Here is a 21,020-nt window from a genome sequence, read left to right on the forward strand (position 1 = left end):
GAAAGCCTCATTCCCTGAGACTGAAGCCTGGACTAGACCTGGGTGCCACGAGGAGGCAATGGATGGGAGTCCTGTTCTCACCCTCCTCCCTTTGCCTGGCCATTCCACAGCTGAGGTGCTGGCCTCCTGGCTGGGGGAAGGTGGGAAATTCCTTTCTCCTGAGTCTTCCACAGGCTGCTGGGGGCATTCTGTCTCCCCGCCCCAGTCTGCCACAGCCCCACAAATGGCCCCTGACGTCAATTATCTGGGTGTCACAGGCAGCGGCTGCTCTGTGGGGTCTACAACAGGTTCTGTATATGGAACCTCTGACCTCATGTATTTTGGTCTTTGAGAAACCAGGAAATTATAAAACTAATTAAAATGAAAGAGACTCTAAGTCAGTATTTCTCAAAGTGTGGCCCACAGACCTCAGGACCCCTGAGTTGGATTCCTAGGGTCTATTCTAAACCTTCTTGAGACAAGACTCTCGGGGTGTGGGGATGAGGGTGGGTATTTTCAACGAGTTCTATGGTGAGGGCTGTGTACATCCATGTTTGAGAATCAAGGCGCCAAGTGAAAACACTCTAGGGAAGAAGACTTTATACCCTCCTCAGTCTGCCCACCACACAGGGCCTGGGGTACCTGTACCTCCCACCCCTGTCTGGGTCGGGACAGAGAAGTCGGGGTAGCTGGGATTTGTGCTGGAGGTCCGGAAGATGCACAGATGGAGAAGACCTAGGTCCAGCCCTCGGAGAGCTGACAGTCAATGAGGCACACAGACCCCCACTTGCTCCAGGCAGGTAAGAGCAGGCAGACAGAGAGGACGGTGGCTCCAGACCTAAGGTTGTGGGTGTGGCCGCCCGCACTGCAGGGCTCCTCTTCCTGAGGGAGTCGGGCTAGCCCAGGTCCCAGGTCTCAACACAGAGGGTCCATCAACTCTAAGTGCCTTGGAATGCCTGCAGGGTGTGACAGACTTGGGCCAGTTCCCGCGGAGCACGCCAGACCCCGGCAAGAGCGTGCTGCCACCCTGGCTTCGAGGAGATGTTGAGGAGGAGGGGAAATAGAGAGTGACTCCCGCCTCCTCCCAGCCCAGTGTCTCTGCAGAAGGAGACACTGTCCTCATGAAGGACGACAGATGACCGCTGGGATGTAGCAAATGGTCTGATGAAGCCAGACAGCATGGCGCACAAATGCACAGTTCCCTACCTGAATCGTTCTCACATCTCTGGCTATTTCCTTCGGAATCTGAAACTGCGTGCATGTGTGTGTGCGTGTGTGTGTGTGTGCGTGCGTGTGTGTGTGTGTGCGTGTGTGTGTGTGTGCACAAAAATCAGTGCCCGTTCTGCCTGTGAGCCTCTGGGGGAGTGAGAGGGAGAGGTCCCTTCTGTGGCTCTGCAGTGCTTCTCTAAACACCTGCCTCCTCTCTTCTCCAAGACAAAAAAAAAAAAAAAAGGCAAAGGGTGAGATTTCTCAGACTCTGAACAGAAGTTTTGGCTTTTGCCTCAACTGCCAGATGCGAAACAAACAAGCAGCTTTAAAAAATGTAATTTGTTAGAGGAAAAAAAAGTAATTTGGTGCTTCATAGCAATTCAGTGATTTAATGAGCCCAGATGGATGTGGGCTGAATTTATACGAGACAAGTGTTTAACGTTTGGGTCCAGATTATTCTAAGACTCTGCATTATTCTTCCTGCTGTATGAAAGTAATTAATATTCCCCATTGTAGACATAAAGGGCCATATGAGGAGTTGAGGACTGATGCTACTCCAGTGTTGTGATTGTGGCATCATAAATCAAGTGGAGACTCTGTCCTGCTGAGTATAATTACAGCAATGTCAATTATAACTAGTTTTCAGATGTAAGGCTCTGTGAATCAAAATGCTTAAAATGGGAATGGCTTCTTATCACAGCTTATCACAATTAGCTTTATGTGTGAGGTTTGGCATGCCCTATCCTCCTCCTGTGTCATCTCTCCCCCTTCCGGACAGCGGGAATCACAAGGTTGTCCTCCACATGGTAGACTTTCCAAAGTTCTCGTTTCAACGTTGTTCAGGAAGCATGGTCCTCTGAGTTGGTGGAATGTGGTCATTACAGAGCAGTGTCCCCCTAATGGAGTCCTGGTGGCACAGTGGTTAAGAGCTGGGCTGCTAACCAAAAGGCCAGCAGTTCAAATCCACCAGGTGCTCCTTGGAAACCCTATGGAACAGTTTTGCTCTGTCCTATAGGGTCACTATGAGTTGGGATTGACTCAATGGCAATGGATTTTGATTTACAGTCCCCCTAATATCTCGGAAATGATAAAAATAAGTCTATACCCTAAACTACAGTATCAACACATGTATTAGTTTCCTATCGCTGCTATAACAAATTACTGCAAACTTAATGGCTTAATGTCGTCCCTGGGTGGCACAAACGGTTTGCACTCATTTACTAACCTAAAGGTTGGCGGTTTGAACTCACCCAGCTGCGCCATGGGAGAAAGGCCTGGAAATCGGCTTCTGTTAAGATTACAGCCCAGAAAACCCTATGAGCAGTTCTACACTGAACATACAGGGTTGCCATAAGTTGGAATCAACTCAATGGCAGCAGGTTTGGTTTTTTGGGTGGTTAATGGCATAATAGAACACACATTTATTATTTCACAGTTCTCTGTGTTAGAAGCCTGACATGGGTCTCACTGGGTTAAAATCAAGGTGTAAGCCTCCTCTCTTTGAGGCTCTAGGGGAGAATCTGTTGTTTTGTATTTTTCAACTTCTAGAGGCTGCCTGCATTTCTTCACTCGAAGACCCTTCCACTGTCTTCAAAGCAATGGCAGGTCAAGTCCCTCTTACGTCACATCAAGCATTCTGGCCTCCTCTCCTGCCTCCCTTTCTCACTTTTAAGGGCCCTTGTGATTACACTGGGCAAACTCAGATAATCCAGCATAATCTCTCCATTTTAAGGTTGACTAATTAATAACCTGGATTCCATCTGCAACCTAAATTCCCCTTTGCCATGTAACATAACATATTCAGAGGCTTTGGGGGTTATTCTGCCTACCATAACATATAATGGACCAAAGTAAAAAATGTGTAACTCCTCACAAAGCTGAACAACTCGCGGGCCAGTAAGAGCTGAGGGTGAACTGACTGAACGTGTGAACACATGGAAGAAAAGACTGTCACTCAAAAGGGGGTGGAGGGCTGCCAGGCAGTAGTGAGGAATAATAATAAGACTAGTTACTGTGGACTCATAATTTTCCAGGAATTAATTTAAGTGTTTTACAAATATTATACCTGTCAGGTAGGTATTGTTGTCGTTAAGTGCCGTCGAGTCAGCATAGCGACTCATAGTGACCCTATGTACAACAGAGCGAAACACTGCCCTGTCCTGCGCCATCCTCACAATCCTTGCTATGCTTGAGCTCACTGTCACAGCCACTGCATCAATCCACCTCGTCAAGGGTCTTCCTTTTTTTCACCGACCCTACCTTACTAAGCATGATGCCTTTCTTCAGGAGGACTGGTCCCTCCTGATAACATGTCCAAAGTACATGAGACAAAGTGTTGTCATCCTTGCTTTCAAGGAGCACTGCCTATTTTATACGTGTGGTACTCAAAGGGCACCCTGGTGGCCCAGTGGTTAAGAGCTGGGCTGCTAACCAATAGGCTGGCAGTTTGAATCCACCAGCTGCTCCTTGGATACCCCATGGGGCAGTTCTACTCTGTTCTACAGGGTTGCTATGAGTCAGAATTAACTCGATGGCAATGGGTTTATGGGTTTTAACAAGTACTCAAAGAAATTAAGAAACTTGTTGGAAGTGAGATGGCTGATAAGTAGCAGTTGTCTGCTCAAAGCTACTTTGCAATATTGCCAAGATATAGATTAGACAGAAGGCAGGAGTCCAGAGGATGGGAGTGGTGAGGAGCTGATCCAGCACTAGATTTGTCCAGCGTTGGCATATACCTGCTGGAAAGATGGGGGTATTAGATGCCATGTGGAATTTGCATCCCATAACTAAGGTCCCTTGGTGGTGCACACAGTTTGTGCTTGACTACTAATCTAAAGGTTGGCGGTTCGAATTCCTGCCCAGTGGTGCTGTGAACGAAACAGCTAGTGATCTGCTTCTAAAAGATTACAACCAAGAAAATCCTATGGAGCAGTTCTACTTTGTAACACGTGGTGTTGCCATGAGTTAGAATCGAACTGATGGCAGCTTTTTTTTTTTGTTATTAAATTAACTATGCCCCCTATTATGAGCTCTACTTTATAAAGTTTGCCTTCCCATGCATATTGTCCACAGGGCAAGAATGTGCTCAGGTGACCCAATAGTTAAGCCCTACTGGAAGGGATTACTAATGGTTTTATACATCAGGCTTGTGAACTTGGTCCATACAGGTGTACTTCTGTGAGATGGACCTACTTCTAGCGTGCTGACAGGGCAGGGACTCCAAACTTGCAGGCAGAGGGTCAGGCCCTGCTGATGGGAATTCCCCAAGGTCCACTCCCATGAGCACCCTTCCCCGTGGCATGCCTCTGCAAACAAAAAAAAAAAACCAAACCCACTGCCATTGAGTCGATTCTGACTCATAGCAACCCTATAGGACAGGGTAGAACTGCCCCATAGAGTTTCCAAGGAGCGCTTGGCAGATTTGAACTGCTGACCTTTTGGTTAGCAGCCATAGCACTTAACCACTACGCCACCGGGGTTTCCTCTGCAGCACCCTTCAAACTAAACTTCCCTCCTTGGAGCGCAGTTAATACAGCAGTTCACTGTGGTCTCCACAAATCCTCAAGAGAGACGCTCAGATTGAGACCTGTGGGAGTCTATACACAGGAGACACCCAAGAAATGCAGGCATCAACATGGCTGTATCCGAACCTAGTCCATCATTCCAAGGGGAGAGAGGGCTCCTTCTTAAGAGTCTGGTGGTGAAAACCTTGAGTTTGGCAGTCCCGATTCTGCCCTTCCATTGCTTTTCCCGCTTCCCTAAAGTGGGCCTCAACAGGCGCTCCATAAATATATGGCAAATGAGTGAATGTGCAAGGTCTTCATCAGCAGGGATTCTCGCCTCTTTGAGGCGGCAGGATCACAGCTATTCCCCCTCCTCCAGCTTTGAAGTGAGTTTTATTCACAAGCCTCTAGGGCCCTAGTTCAATGGCTTTCTGGAGTTGTCCCAGAGTTGTCTGAAGGGTGACAACTTGTGTTCCATTGTGACATCCTCAGCTCCACCCTTCCCGGGGCTAACTGGGATACCAAGCAGTCTTTTGGGCTGTGAAGGTTGAGGGCAAATCAAGTGTCTGTGGCTCATTGGGAAGCGGTTTGGTTTAAGGCAGTTTTTTAAAAAACTCTTCTCATGTTTGAGGCTCTGTGGACAAGGAAGGCGTCAAGAGGCTCTGGGTAGCTTTAGGCTTTTCTGGTACAATAACACCCTAATTAGGTGGAATAGTCAGAGAATGGGAGTAAACCTCTGAATTTTCCCGTTATTCATAGACTTCCACAATTTTTATTCATAGACTTCCACAATTTTTTAGCACTGGGACTTTTAAGGTACTCTTTTTTACTGGGGAGTCCAGAAATCATGTCTTTGAAGATAAAGTTGAAAGATCTGGAGAGATGGAAACTTAGGGGAGATATGAGAGCAGCTTTCGAATATCTAGAAATCTACCATTCTCATGAGCCAGCTGACCAACTCTGTGTGACCTGGGAGGGAAGGACCGTGACCCACATTCAGAAATCCAGGCAGCTGGATGTTGGCCTCATGGAAGGAAGAAGGTTCCAATATTTACTAGCTGCTGGAAACTGGAAGAACCTCCCTGGGGAAAAGAAGTGGAGGGGAGAGAGAGCGGTGATGTGCAAGGGGCATGTATGTGTTTCTTTGTGTGTGTGTGTGTGTGTAAATCCAGTTATTTGAGGGTCCTGGGGAACTTGTTCTGGTGCAGGCGCTTTACTGTAGTTAGTTATGTCATGTTTGGTCAACAATGTGGCTGCACATTGGACAAATGGTCGACTAATAATCGACTATGGAGGATCTGGATGCAGAGACAATGATATCCCAGTGGGGAGGGGACATTTTCTATACCATTCACTAATTAAAGATACCTAGATCCTTTTGTGGGCCCCCTGCAAGTATACTGGGGTGGCTGCTGATCATGTGGCTCCCATAAAATGGAGTGGTTAGGAGCTTGGGCTTTGTGGCCAAACTGCCCTCGGTTCCAATCCTGGCTCTGCTACTGTCTGATCTTGAGTAAGCTACTTAACCTTTTACTAACCTTAGTTTCCTTGTCTATAAAATGAAGGTAACAATATTACTGAACTCACAGGGCCCTTGGGAGGATTAAAAGATATAATATACAGAAGAAGATTTAAAAAATGTTGGGCACCTAGCAAGGGCAGATGTTAAGCTGTACGTAGGGTATGGCCATCCCGTGGGTTTGTAGCTGGAACTCATACCAGTTGTTCAATGTTCTGAGTATCACTACTGCACAGAGCATGCAATAAATGATGGCTATTATTATCCTAAAAAAGGTATAAATACAGGCATACATTTTAACTGTCTATCACAAGGTGGTAAGTGCTGGCCCCATGTCATCCAGTAGGCTCAGCTCAGAAACGGTGAGTCTTTTAGATCCAAACCTGTTGCCATCAAGTCGATTCCTACTCACAGTGACCCTATAGGACAGAGCAGAACTGCCCCATAGGGTTTCCAAGGAGTGGCTGGTGGATTTGAACTGCTGACCTTTTGCTTAGCAGCTCCATCACCTAGATCAGGGGTTGGCAAATTACAGCCTGTGGGCTACTTGGAGTTAAGAATGTTTTTACATTTTTTAAATTGAAAATAAAATCAAAAGAAAAATAGTATTTCAAGACACAAGCAAATTACATGAAATTAAAATTTCCGTGTCCATAAATAAAGCTTTATTGGAACAGCTATGCCCATTCATTTACACACTGTTTATGTCTGCCTTCATGCTAAAAAGGCAAAGTTGAGTAGTTGCGACAGAGATGGTAAGGCCCTCAGGCTCTAAAATATTTACTGTCTGAAATATTTACTATCAGTCCCTTGACAGAAAAGGTGTGCCGACCTTGATCTAAGGCAGTGGGAGGGGCTGGTCTCTGAGCTTAGCAGATGCTAAGGACGGTAGACGGCCTTCTCAAGCTGCAGGGGCCACTTGCAGAGGCCACGGTACAGAGTTGAGACACGTGGAAGAACTTACCATTAGTAAATATGGCTGAGAAGTGGGAGAGGATTACTGACAGAGATGACAGAATTGCTTACTCAGGAGATTGTTAATATTTTTATTATTTAAACAGTGTTTCAACATTAAAGAGCTTAGAAAGGAAAATATTTACCCACTATCTAACTTGACAACCATTTTCTCTCTCCATAATGCCTTCTAGCATTCATTTAAGAGCTTTTTAGGACTGATCACTCAAACCAAAACCTATAGCAATCCTATAGGACAGAGTAGAACTGCCCCATAAGGTTTCTAAGAAGCAGCTAGTGGATTTGAACTGACAACCTTTTTGGTTAGCAGCAGTAGCACGCCATAGCTCTTAATTACCACTTCGCCACCAGGGCTCCAACAGGTCAGCCCATAGAGAAAGAAACGAGCCCTGTGACCCCTTATAAAATCAAGCCTGAAGCTCCTGCTGCCTGGGGGCTAGTCCAGGCTCCACAGCTGTGTGACCACGGCAGGTGACTTCAGCCCTCTCTTGGGCTCAGTCTTCTCATCTGTAAATCCCTAGGCTGAACCATATGAAATTGCTGTTTTTGGTAAAAAATGGATGAATATCAGCAATTTCATATGGTTCAGCCTAATGGACTAAACACTCTTGACAACTATTTTGGGTTTGCTGTTGTTGTGTGCCATTCAGCAGATTCCAACTCCTAATGACCCTGTAGGACAGGACAGAACTGCCCCGTAGGGTTTCTTTGGCTTTACAGGAGCAGATACCCAGGTCTTTTCTCCCGCAGAGCCGCTGGTAGATTCAAACCCCTGACTTTTTGGTTAGTAGCCCAGCACTTAACCATTGCACCATCAGGTTCCTTTATTGTCGGTAATGTTGTATAATTCTAAGTTATCACAGTGGGCTGAGAGGTTCAGGAGAAGCTGCTTTCTGAGTGGAGTACGTACCCCCTGGGGACACAGCCTGTGGGCTTCACTTGAGGGTTGCCACAGGGAATCCACAGATTCCCTTATTACCTCATCTTCCAATGTTTGGACTTAGAGCCTCATAAACCAAAAATCTGTTGCTGTCGAGTAGATTCTGACTCATAGCAACCCTACAGGACAGAATAGAACTGCGCCACAGAGTTTCCAAGGAGGGCTGGTGGATTCAAACTGCCAGCCTTTTGGTCGGCTGCCATAGCACTTAACCACTACACCACTCTGATACATTTTTTGATGAATCCCTTGCAAACCCAAACTCAGAAACCAGATGGATTCAGAAAATGGAATATGACAACGGCGTACCTAGGGTATTGCACCCGCCGTGGGAGCGTGGTGTCACTGAGCAGTTTCTATTAACCTGCTCAGTGTACGGCCCAGTGTCCGTCCTCGAGCACAGTAACATGTTAATAAAAGGTTAATGAGCTTGACTTGAATTTCTGAGCTGATATTACGGCAAAGTGATCTAAAAGAGGGGTGTCAGATGCTCGGACAGGAGGCGCAATTTCAGTGTTCGCCATAGGCGCCAGTTTCCCTGGATATGCTGCTGGCCTTACTGGGTTAATAGAAACTGCTCAGTGGCTCCACGCGCCCAGGGCTGGTGCAATACCTGCCATACCCCAGTTATGCCTCTGTACGACTCATTTTACCCAGATGCTTACTAACCAGACTCAGGAACTGAATCGATTTGGATAGTGAGGGATATTTGGTAAACGTGATCCTCTAACAGCTCCACAGCTGTAAGCCCTGTTGTCCCTGTTCTTCAAAGGTGGCCTCCAGGTCTGCAGAGAACAACTCCCTCACCACCATGACACGCCTGCTCCTCTCCCCACCTTACCTCTCTCTGGGCAACGGCTTGGGCTCGGGGCGGATAGCAGCCATGGAAAGAGGCACTTGCCTCGAAGGGGACAAGGAGAAGTTGAGATCCAAGGAGCCCGTCTTTCTGTGCAGTGGCTCCATTCCCATGGCGCCCTGCATCTCGCTCTCTATGGGGCAGGAGCCTGCCCTCCCGTGGCTGGACAGCGAGGACACTTCGGGCCCCATGGCGCCCTGGAGTGAGGTGTCCACCGCCACCTGGGGGTCGTGGGTTGGCGAGATAGACGGTGGGGAGCGTGACTTCTTTTTGGTAGATGCTCCTGCCAGAAGTTTCAGCAGCCCACTCTTCTTCTCCTTCTGGAAAGACACACAGAATGGAAACCAAATGGGTTAACATTTCTAAATTCCCTTGCTGTTAGTGTAGAGGGGGTAAGTATAAGCCTATTTGAAAGCTGTAAAGAATAATTGTGTAGAGCCAGTTTGAGGAATAAAACAAAGTTCAGATCCAAAGCTATTTCCAATTCTTGCTTTTCTTCCTTTCCCCGGACCTGGCAGAAGTGTCCACAGCAGATCCATGAGGCCCCTGGCCAGGAGAAGTGGGTCACTGCCGGGAATGAATGCTGCAGAACTGCCATTCTCAACAACCCAGCATCCCACTCTCCACCTCGGGACCTTGCTCTAGTCTGGCAACTTTATTTTGCTGGGCCAGAGAAACCAAGAATCAACAGAATTTGGTTTCTCCTTGCCCAGCCTTTTTAAGTGGATTTTGCCGGACAGATGACGTGGCCTCCTTCTCGTTGTTCCTGACTGGATTTCCCATGAGGTCAGAGACCATGGGTGGAGCCCTTGTTCTTCTTAGGAGTGTATGTCTCTCTTTTGAAGACGTTGGCCATGGCCCACTTTCCCTGTTACTGTTGGGTGTGAAGGTAACATTTTGTTCTTTACTGGACACTCCAATTACCCGTTTATTCCCAGAGGGTCCCTGTATCATTCCCTGTTAACTTCAAACATTTTTCTTTTTTTACTTCAGACATTTTTAACAGGAAATTTCAGAGCTATGCAGCTTGGCTGGGGGTTAATTAATCTACAGTAGGCTTCCTGAGATATGCTCCTCTCAACCTCTGGGTTAGCAGAGCCAAATCTTGTGGATCCCCAGACCCAAGTTTCATTTGGAAATCCTGGGCCACATTTTTTTTTTTTTAATTTTTATTGTGCTTTAAGTGAAAGTTTACAAATCCAGTCAGTCTCTCGTACAAAAATTTATATACACCTTGCTATGTACTCCTAGTTGCTCTCCCCCTAATGAGACAGCACACTCCTTCGCTCCACCCTCTATTTCCATGTCCATTCAGCCAGCTTCTGTCCGCCTCTGCCTTCTCATCTCCCCCTCCAGACAGGAGCTGCCCACATAGTCTCATGTGTCTACTTGAGCCAAGAAGCTCACTCCTCACCAGTATCATTTTCTATCTTATAGTCCAGTCAATCCCTGTCTGAAGAGTTGGCTTTGGGAATGGTTCCTGTCTTGGGCTAACAGAAGGTCTGGGGACCATGACCTCTAGGGTCCTTGTAGTCTCAGACAGACTATTAAGTCTGTTCTTTTTAAAAGAATTTGAGGTCTGCATCCCACTGCTCTCCTGCTCCGTCAGGGGTTCTCTGTTGTGTTCCCTGTTACGGCAGTCAAGGGTTGTAGCCGGGCAGCATCTAGTTCTTCTGGTCTCAGGCTGATGTAGTCTCTGATTTATGTGGCCCTTTCTGTCCCTTGGGCTCATAATTACTTTGTGTCTTTGGTGTTCTCCATTCTCCTTTGATCCAGGTGGGCTGAGACCCATTGATGCATCTTAGATGGCCACTTGCTAGTGTTTAAGACTGGGCCACATTTTATGATAACTTTTCTCTGTACAAAATGACTTGCACAATACAGAAAATTTCGCAGTGTGTGTGTTTGCCTGTGTATATGGAGCCCTGGTGACACAATGGTTAAGCGGTTGGCTGCTAACCTAAAGGTTGGCGGTTCAAACCTACGCAGTGGGAGAAAGACCTGGAGATCTACTTCTGAAAAGTCAGCCATTGAAAACCCCATGAAGCACACAGTCCTATTCTGCTCCTGTAAAGACTGAAGCCTAGAAAACCCTAGGGGTGATTCTGCTCTGTCACATGGGGTCACTATGAGTGGAAAACCAGCACCTGACAACAACAATGTGTGTGTGTGTGTGTCTGTATGCTTCTTATATAAATCCCAGGAGAGACATCTGTAGGGAAGGGAGGCATGCTTGTCCTAGAGAAGAGCGCAGCACTTGACGAAGAGGCCACAGGCTCCTCTTAGCAGCCCTTTGAGGCTTCTCTTTCTTCTTGGCTGTGCTAATTCTCCTCACACCAACCACGGACAGCAGATGGAGGACTTGGAGTCTGCTGCACCTTGGTGCACTTTGCCCTGAGTTCCCTCAGTGGGACATAACCTCTTCACCCTGGCAAGTGGCTTCCCCCCATTAAGGGAAAAGGTTATTATGAGATGTGTCAGTACGTGATCAAGGTTACTTACACACAAAACCAACCGAATAGTTGGAAGGAATCTGCCCTTACAATCAGGAGACCCTACCTCAACACCTCCCTTCTAGGATGCCCAATCCCCTCTCAAAGATGATGACTTATTCCCATTTCTCGTAGATGATTCCCCTTCCACCCACCCTCAAAGTGACCCCCTGCAGGTGAGACAACCAGCTACAGAATCTTCGTCTCCGAGTCACAGACTCAGCACTCCACTGGCTCAGAGGAGCCTTCTCTCATTAAGTCTTACCCCATGTTGAAACAGAGTAGAGCCTTGATAAATAACAACAGGTGAGGCTGAGGCAGCAGGCTGGGGCAGTGAGACCAAACCAAGAAAAGTGACATGGGAGGTGTCCTCGGTTACCTGGACCAACTAGCATGTCTGCCATTTCTATCTGCTCTGAACTCTGTCCATCATTATGAGTGAACGGAGGTCTCTTCCTTTTGCCGCTCTCAGCAGTGGCCTGTGGTGATCGACATGGGAGGCACTTAAAATACTGTCCACTGACAGTCTAAGTAAAGTCCATGTGTGAGATAAAAATAACCATACTTACTGGAGGCTGGGCCATGTGTACGTCCATATGTATGTGTGAGTACGTGTGTGTGTGAGTGTAAAAGGGACAGAGTTTGTACACACGCAAAGAGGTGGTTTTATAACAATGTGCTTACCCCAGAATGGGGACATATTTAATGAATTTACTGGAATTTTTTTTTGTCGTTAAGTGAAAGTTACGTGGCAGGGGCCCAACCAGGGGCATATGGTATAACATGGTGGCAGTGGACAGAAGTCTGACACCGTAGCCACTAGGTCACTGATGGCTGCTGAGGAGTCCGCTGTGGGCACAGGACAGGTCGATAGATTTCTTTTTCCTGCCTTTTCCAGTCGTAACGATTCTCTCTCCAACCAGTCATGGCTGCCTAGCATTCGTGATTAGAGCACTCGTGGGAGGAGCCAGCGGCCATGTAACTGCCTTAAAACGCAAATATCTTGGGATATGCATAAATCATTAACACTTTAGTACGAATAAACCCGTATGTTTTTCTCTACCTCCGGCACAGATATTAATAGAAAGGATAGAAGCAGATGTTCTAAATATGACACACGATGAAGACAGGCTGGCTGGGGAAAGCCCTACATCTGGTGGAGGAGATGGATGTGAGGGTAGGGTAGTACCACGGGCAGCCCTGTCTGTTTCATTTTGCTTGGCTCAGCCCTGTTCTGACACTTGCTTGGGGCACACTTAAAAGTGGCTTCTGTAATTCTGCCACCAGGGGGCGCTACATAGCTGCCTTGGGGAGTCTCAGTTCCTCCAAGCAGCTGGGACTCCTGAGGCCTCCTTAACTGCAGAGCCGCTAATGGCTGGTGGTGTGTGTCCAGCTCTTTATGACAACAATCTCCAAACATATGACTGTCAGGGGGAGGGTGTTAAAGGTTGGAGGATAAATTTAGAGTGGGCATGAGTGATGGAGTCTGAATGGTCCATGGCCCTTCCGGTAATATGGAAGAGTGCGCCTGCTCGATAAATCGAGAGATCCCATGATGACAATTAAACACCCAAAGCACTGCTAGATTGCAGATCAAAAAGCCAGAAGCTATCAAATGTTAAACATTCCAGTTACTAGTAAAACAGAAATGAGAAGCTGATTGCCCCCAAACTGAAAATAATTGCATATGTACCTGTGGGTATAAACATACATATTTAACTAAAAATATGAACAGTATGCAATGGATCTTCAATCCTGCCAGACGGCCCTGAGCGGAGATGAGACTGTGGCTTCCAGACAACACGAAACCTAACTCTCGTTCAGCCTGCGATCCCTGATCCTAGGACCTGACACAGGTTTCCCGGCCGCTCTTGCAGGCTGTGTGTAGTTCTGCGTGTAGTAGGTTGACCTCAGCGCTGTGTGCTTTTTAGGGGGAGCTTCCAAGACTAGAGGGTGTAGAATAGACAGTCTCTCCTTGGCTGGCAGACGCCTCCTGGAGGGAGTACTAGAGCCGTGAGGCACCAGGCTAGCCCACAGCTCCTCTAGGGTATGTAACTGAATTGTTTGTGGCCACATTGCCAGAGAAATCTTGTTCCAGATGAGTGAATCTAGATATGTGTGCCCAGTGAAGTGGTGGTTCCCACCCCCCACCCCACCTCCATGAGAGACTCTGGCAAGCGTCCAGGTTAAAGATCTACATCTGGGTTAAGTATTTTTAAAGCATCGATCACCATCACCCTTGGCTATAAGAGTTGGCTCCACCACATTCGTTAATTCTCAGCTACATGCAAAGTCCAGGGCCTTCAGACCTCTAGCTACATATAAAATATTAATGGAAGGAGAGAGAATTAACACATACCCAGAGTAGGTGGGGATCTACCTACCTCTTAGAGATTTCTGAGGTGAAAACATGGTACTTCCTACGAGGGTCCAGCAGCTTAAAAAGGGAAGGCAAGTCCCCACGGTGCCCGTGTCAGAGACAGCCCACTACCTGCCTGAGGGTGGGCTTCTATTCAGATGCAGGTCTGATTGTTTCTCCACATGTATTTTCTCCAGCAGGTGAACGCATTTTGGGGGCCAGCCATTCCTACTCTTAGACTCCCTACTGATGCCAATAAGGGAGTTTTGGGGTGATTGTGGGGCGTGAAGAAGAGGCAGGCACAGCCCTGCGCATGAACCCATGAGCACTGGGTTAATGGGCTGGCACCTTGCCTTTCCCTACTGTGCTTGCGGTTTCCATGCCTTTTCCCTCCTCCAATCTCCCTCCAAGAGCTTTTACTGGACGTCTTTCTCCTGTGTACTATGCTAGGCCCAGAGCAGGGACGGAGTACTCAATAAGCAATGTATGCACGGACTTAATTGTGCTTACTTACTAATCTGTGGTGCACAGTTTTACCACGATGGCTGAAAAGGGGCTTCCAGGCAGGCCTCAGCCCTAGTTCTAAGAATTCTGAAGAAAGTGGGAGGGCAAACACAGGCCTTCAACACCAGGTTCCTAAGGAACATGGCCCATATACCTTCAAGGGCAGCAGGAACCAAGCAGGATCTTGTCACTCTGGTCTGAACAAAGCTTCATGAGCTGGGTTGGGTGGGGGGCGGGGGGGGGGAATCTGGTCACATACCACCTGGACACATATCACCAGTCATCAAGGATGTGGTGAAACTCATGTGAAATTGGGCACTACAGATTAGTAAGTAAACACAATTAAGCCGGTGTGTACCTTGCTTACTGTAAGCTGGTAGGACCATGTTCACTGGTTAATATGTGCCTGCTGGAGAAGCCCTGGTGACATAGCGGTTAAAAGCTTGGCAGCTAACCAAAAGGTCATCAGTTCAAATCCACCAGCCTCCCCTTGGGAGCCCTATGCAGTTCTATTCTGTCCTATAGGGTGACTATGAGTCAGAATGGACTCCATAGCAATGGGTTTTTTGGGGTTTTTTTTTTTGGATATTGTGCAGGGAAATAAAACCGAGAATATTCCATCGGAAAGCATGTTAAATCAGAGCCTTTCATATGGTGTTGGTATAAAATGTGGCATTTTTCAAAGTTCATTTCCTAACAGGACCCTTTTTGGCAGAGCACCCGAGGGACCAGACTTTGGGCGATGCTAGAGTAGAGGCTAGAAATGAGGAGACAATGGCAGAGGGGGAAACCTGGGGAGCTGCCTGCAACAACTGGGTGGGAAGTGACGAGGCTGGGTTAGGCTGGTGACTGGGAAGAATGAAGCAGGGCTGACTGTTGTGGACATTCACAAAAAGCAAACCACAAGGCCTGGTGCCTGGATGAATCTGGAGAAGATTTCCTGGGGAACGTGGTGGCTGAGAACCACCTGTTCAAGATGCTCAGCCTGTTTGCAGGGCTGCTTCTGTTTCTAGCAGGCCAGGAAGGATATAAGAATTGCAGTATCCAAGGTGGGGACTGGCTTCCCCAGCAGGTCTGGCTCTGCAACAGTGGTTCTAGATGGGGTAGAGGAAAGACAATTTTCCCTCCAGGAGATATTTGGCAATATCCTAAGACATTTCTGGATGTCACAACTGGGATAGGGAATGCTACTGGTATTTAGTGGGTAGAGGCCAGGGATGCTGCTGAACACCTTACAATGCAAAGGACAGGCCCCCATATCCAAAAATTATCCGGCCCGAAATGTCAATATTGCCAAAGCTAAGATCCCTGGTCTACACGGGAGAGGACAGCTGGCCAGATGTACAAAGGAGCATCCAGGTGCAGCCCCACTCAGCATGCTTCCATGGGTGCTGGGCCTCCACCTGTCTCAATGGAGACAAGAGACAGCCTGGCACCATGAGATGCTTCCTGCCAAGCACACTCTCCAGCCAACCTTTCCCTGCCCAGCTGGTCTTCCTCCTTCACCCTAGATGGGTCAGGTCCCTTGTCATCCCCGTGTGGTCTTCTCCTCTAGAATATAAGCCTTGGGAGGGCAGGGACCATGTTGATTTAATTCAGTATCCCCAGTGCTTAGTACAGTGCCCAGGACACAGCAGGTGCTCATCAGTACACAGTTGTTGAATGAAATAAGTTCCATATGGAAGCTCTCATGTCCCCTACAGACATGCTCTGCCTGCCTGATGAGCAGAGAACAGAATCAGCCAACACTTGTCTGCAGGGCAACTGTAATAGAAAGCCCCGACGGCATGGACTGTCCCTTGAGAGACTGCACAGTTGAGCAGAGAGAAGACAAACCCCCGGTCTATCTTTTAGTTTCAACGATCTTACCACTGGATGACTTAGAATTTGGAGTAAAGTTCTCACCTTAGCTGTATATTTTGGAAAGGGCTGGGGTGGGGTGGGCGACGGATGATTTTCCTGTCTCCGTTCTCCGTGATTAAATAAGACCCGTCATTTTCTTGATTTGACTTTGGCTAAACACTGATTATCATGGCCGAAAATCCTGCCTTCCAGGACAGAATTCTGCAAATGCCTTAAGCATTCAATTATTACAAATGCCTGGGGAATTCGGTGTACTAGCCATCATCACGCACATGGAATTCACGGAATATTTACTTTGACCCTCCACGCCCTTCCTCTCATAGTCCCATGTAATGCGGGTAAGAATTAGTTAATGGACACTTTGAATGTTGTGGAGAAAGGCTCACTGATGGATTATGGGGCAACACTGAGGGAGGATAGAAGGTTTTAGAGAACACAATTTGTGATTGATCTGGGCTAAAAGTTTACGTTAAGGGGAGATGATTTTTTGGGGGTTTCTCTTGGGACTTGAGCTTAATCAGCAACTTTCATAAGCCCAGTGAGATGCAGAGAACAGCTTCACTGTTACATTTTAGGGGTGGTCATTCTTTCCCCACAGAAGTGTTCCAGCCAGCATACTGTTCTTTCCATCTGCAGCTTAAATTCCCTTCTCTTGGGGGAGGATCGCTCCCATCCCAATGATTCCTCTGAATGGCCAAGGTCCAATCATTTCAGCCTTAGTGGGTGGACCCAATCCAAGCTATTTGACCTTGGAACAAAATTCCTCCCTCGCTCTCAGAAGTCCTGACTTGGGAGGGATGGCACATCTGTAGAGAAAAGTCCACACCTGCCCCCAAAGAGAGCTACCGCCACACAGCTGGGATGTCCCCTTCTTTGTGAAGCCTTCCCCAACCTCGCCCATGCAGTTAATCCCACCCAAGTGGTTAAGAACTCAGCTGCTAATCAGAAGGTCGGCAGTTCAAATTCACCAGCTGATCCTTGGAAACTCTATGGGGGCAGTTCTACTCTGTCCTATAGGGTTGCTATGAGTCTTGACTCAATGGCAAGAGGTTTTTGGTTTGGTGCTTGCCTATCCCCCCTCCTCTGTCATGGCACCCATCATGTCCCACTGCTGTGCTCTGAGAATGTGGCCATGTAGCACAGGAGAAACACTGGGCTGGTGCCGGGAAGGCCTGGCTTTGGGTCCCAGCTCTTTTACTCACTGGGTGATCTTAGGCTGCTCCTACCACAAGCTTGTCTCCTGTGCGACTGGAAGAACACTGTCTCCCTTACAGGTGGCGAAGATGTGATGGTGTGTCTTCCCTACTCACCTTTGAAATGAAATGTTTTGCAAAATATCTGGGACCTGGTTAGCTCCCAATAAAGTTTTCTTAAATGAATAAAATGAGATTCACGTCCAAGATGCGGTGTCTCACCACTAACCATACCCTCTACCTTGGGGGAGCCAGAGGATGAATGTGGGGGTTCAGAACCATTTATGTACAAAGAACCAACCAGGAAGTCTGATAAAATGCAAGCTTTTGGGTCCCACCCTCAAAGATTCTGCTTCAGCACTTCTGAAAATGGGGACAAAAAAGTGATTTGGATACAGAGTGTAGGAAGTGATACATTAGAGGCCAATGGTCATCTGTGCAACCTGAAAAGGGATTTAAGAAGACTACAAAAAGTGATGGCAAGGCACAGAGAAGGGACTGGTTTCTTGGGAAAGCAGAAAAGGAAAGAAAATAAGGTTTTCTGAGCACTTACTACGTGATGTGGGGGCAGTGGTGGCCCAGCGGTAGAATTCTTGCCTCCCATCAGGAGTGCTCAGAAGACCTTGGCAGGGGCTCCTGAGCAGGGCTTTCAACCTTGCTATGTGTTGTCGCAGAAGGAATGAATAGATCCTGGTGCTTTACTTTTGGCTGAAAGGTGATGCTTTCTTTTCTAACACAGTAAACAGCAAATGGGGCAAAGGTGGTTCAGTGGTAGACTTCTCGCCTTCCACACTGGAGACCTGGGTTCAACTCCCGGCCAGTGCACCTGACGCACAGTCACCACCCGTCTTTCAGAGGAGGCTCGTGTGTTGCTGTGATGCTGAACAGGTTTCAGTGGAGTTTCCAGACTAAGATGGACTAGGAAGAACGGCCTGGAGATCCACTTCAAAAAAATCAGCCAGTGAAAATCCTACGGATCACAAAGATCCCATCCCGTTGTGCATGGGGTCACCACGAGTAAAGGTAAAGGGATGACCCCCTGGCAGCCAACAACACCACCACTAAGGGCCCCAGCACAGAGGACGCCATGGGTTTTAAAGTGTCATCTTTCAAGCATGAACACGCGTGTGAATCCGCTGGGGATCTTGTTGCAATGCAGACTCTGATTAGGTAGGTATGGGTGGGGCTGAGATTCTACATGTCTAATAAGCCCTGGTGGCGAAGTGGTTAAGAGCTCAGCTGCTAACCAAAAGGTCAACAGTTCGAACCCACCAGCCACTCTGTGGGAGAAAGATGTGGTGGCCTGCTTCTGTCAAGATTTACAGCCTTGGAAACCCTATGGGGCAGTTCTACTCTGTCCTATAGGGCCACTACGAGTCAGAATCAACTCCATATCAACGGGTTTGGTTTGGTTTTTAATAAGCCCCCAGGTGATGCTGCTCCGCCGTAGACCAAGGTGCTAGTGGTTGAATGGGAGCTCACAGGTAGGAAAGGGCATCCCAGGCAGGGGGCACAGCATGAACAAAGGACTGGAGGCATGAAATTAGGCTATTGCAGAAGCTGCAGCTCTTAGATACACATCTAGATCTGAAAGGCCATCTCAGCATGTAAGTGCAGTACTATCAATGTCAGAGGAGCCTGAGCTGTGGCTTATATTACGAAAACATTATACATGCACACATACAGGCACACACGCACGCACTCACACTCACACAAATACATACACACACACACACACACACACACACACACCCTTAAATAAATTTATATAGTTAGCGGCCCTTGAATCCGTTCCAACTCATGGCGACCCCACACGTGCAGAGCAGAACGGCCAGGTAGGGTTTTCATGGCTGTGACTTTTCGGAAGATCGCCATGACTTTTTTCTGAGGGATCTCTGGGTGGGTGTGAGCTGGAAACCTTACAATTAGTAGTTCAGCACATAACCATTTGCGCCACCCATTTATACTTTAAAGGGATCACCATCTGGAAATCTAATATTAAAAAAAGAGATGTTTGAGGGTGTTCATACTGTACTCAGCTCAGAACAGCTGTAAAGCACTATACAGATGGTAATAGCCTTTTTGCTATGATTGAGACAAGGGCTCCTCTAGGGGCCTTAATTGGTTCATAGTACATTAATATCAAAACTTGGCAAAGGGAAAAAGAAATTTAAAGCTGAACTTAAGGAACCTTGCCAGTTAAAGGTCCACCGGAAATTATGGAAAATTGTCTGAAATGATCAGAAGCCAAAGGTAACAATTTGATTTATAAAAAGTGACATTAAACTTTTCAGCGATACAATTCATTTTGTTAACGTAAACTTGTAAATGTGGCCTATGAATGTCGCATTTGAACAAGTTGGCTCCTTTTTTGACGCATGTGAAAGGAAGTGGCCATTGGGTAATTTTTCTCAAACAGACTTACCATCCTAATTCTTTTTTGCTTGGGGCAAGGTTTAAAATTCACTTGCATTGGTAGGACACTCACTGAATGCTGGTCAGATATGGTGGGAAGCATGTAGACACAGACTTGATTGGAAAAGTTTACCCCTGATAGCCCAGCCAAACCTAAGTCTGGAGAACACAAGACTGACTGCACACATCACGGGGAACATACTTTTTATTAGCACCAGAAAGGAGGAAGACCAATAATTAACTTTGGTAATAAAGGATTAAACACAATCAAACATTTTCACTTTGCCAGGCTCACAAAAGACATTTGCGTGAGCTAAGACCCGGGACTGAAATGAGAAGAAACAGCTACAAACATTCATTAATAATCTGAACCTGGAATGTATGAAGTATGAATCTAGGAAAAGTGGAAGTCACCAAAGACAAAATAGAACACACAAAGATCGATACCCTAGGCTGAAATGGACTGGTGTTGGCCATTTTGAATAGGACAATCATATGGTCTACTACTCTGGGAATGACAAATTGAAGAGGAATGATGTTGCATTCATGGTCAAAAAGAACATTTGGAGATCTATCCTGAAGTATAGCGCTGTCAGTGATAGGATAATATCCATATGCCTACAAGAAAGACCAGTTAATATGACTACTATTCAAATTTACACACCAACCACTAAAGCCAAAGATGAAGAAATTGAAGATTTTTACCAACTTCTGTGCTCTGAAATTGATCAAACATGCAATCAAGATCCATCGATAATTACTGGTCCATTCGAAAGTTGGAAACAAGAAGAAGGATCAGAAATTGGAAAATATGACCTTGGTGATAGAAATGATGCCGGAGATTGCATGATAGAATTTGGCAAGACCAACGACTTCTTCATTGCAAATACCTTTTTTTTTCAATAACGTAACAGCAACTATACACGTGGAACTGACCGGATGGAAAACACAGAAAACAAATCGACTACATCTGTGGAAAGAGATGATGGAAAAGTTCCATATCATCAGTCAGAACAAAGCCCAGGTGTCTGCTGCAGAACAAACCATCAATTGCTCATGTGCAAGTTTAAGTGGAAGAGAATTAGAGCACGAGAGCCAAAATACAACCTTAAGTATATTCCATCTGAATTTGGAGACCATCTCAAGAATAGATTTGAAGCATTGAACACTAATGACAGAAGATCAGAAGAATTGTGGGATGACATCAAGGACA

General features: G+C 46.9%; 1 protein-coding gene across 3 annotated transcripts in view; it reads right to left on the bottom strand.

Annotated features, from left to right (window-relative positions):
• Positions 1–21,020, bottom strand: part of SH3RF3 (SH3 domain containing ring finger 3) — a 493,237-nt gene that overhangs the window by 5,225 nt on the left and 466,992 nt on the right. For 2 of the 3 annotated variants that reach the window (XM_049856614.1, XM_049856612.1), the window contains one exon: positions 8,967–9,301. In XM_049856614.1, the coding sequence (XP_049712571.1) occupies positions 8,967–9,301 (335 nt within the window). The remainder of the gene's footprint in view (positions 1–8,966; positions 9,302–21,020) is intronic. The other variant, XM_049856613.1, reaches the window with a different exon arrangement.

This window comes from Elephas maximus, chromosome 17 (assembly GCF_024166365.1).
Source record: "Elephas maximus indicus isolate mEleMax1 chromosome 17, mEleMax1 primary haplotype, whole genome shotgun sequence".
Lineage (NCBI taxonomy): Eukaryota > Metazoa > Chordata > Mammalia > Proboscidea > Elephantidae > Elephas > Elephas maximus.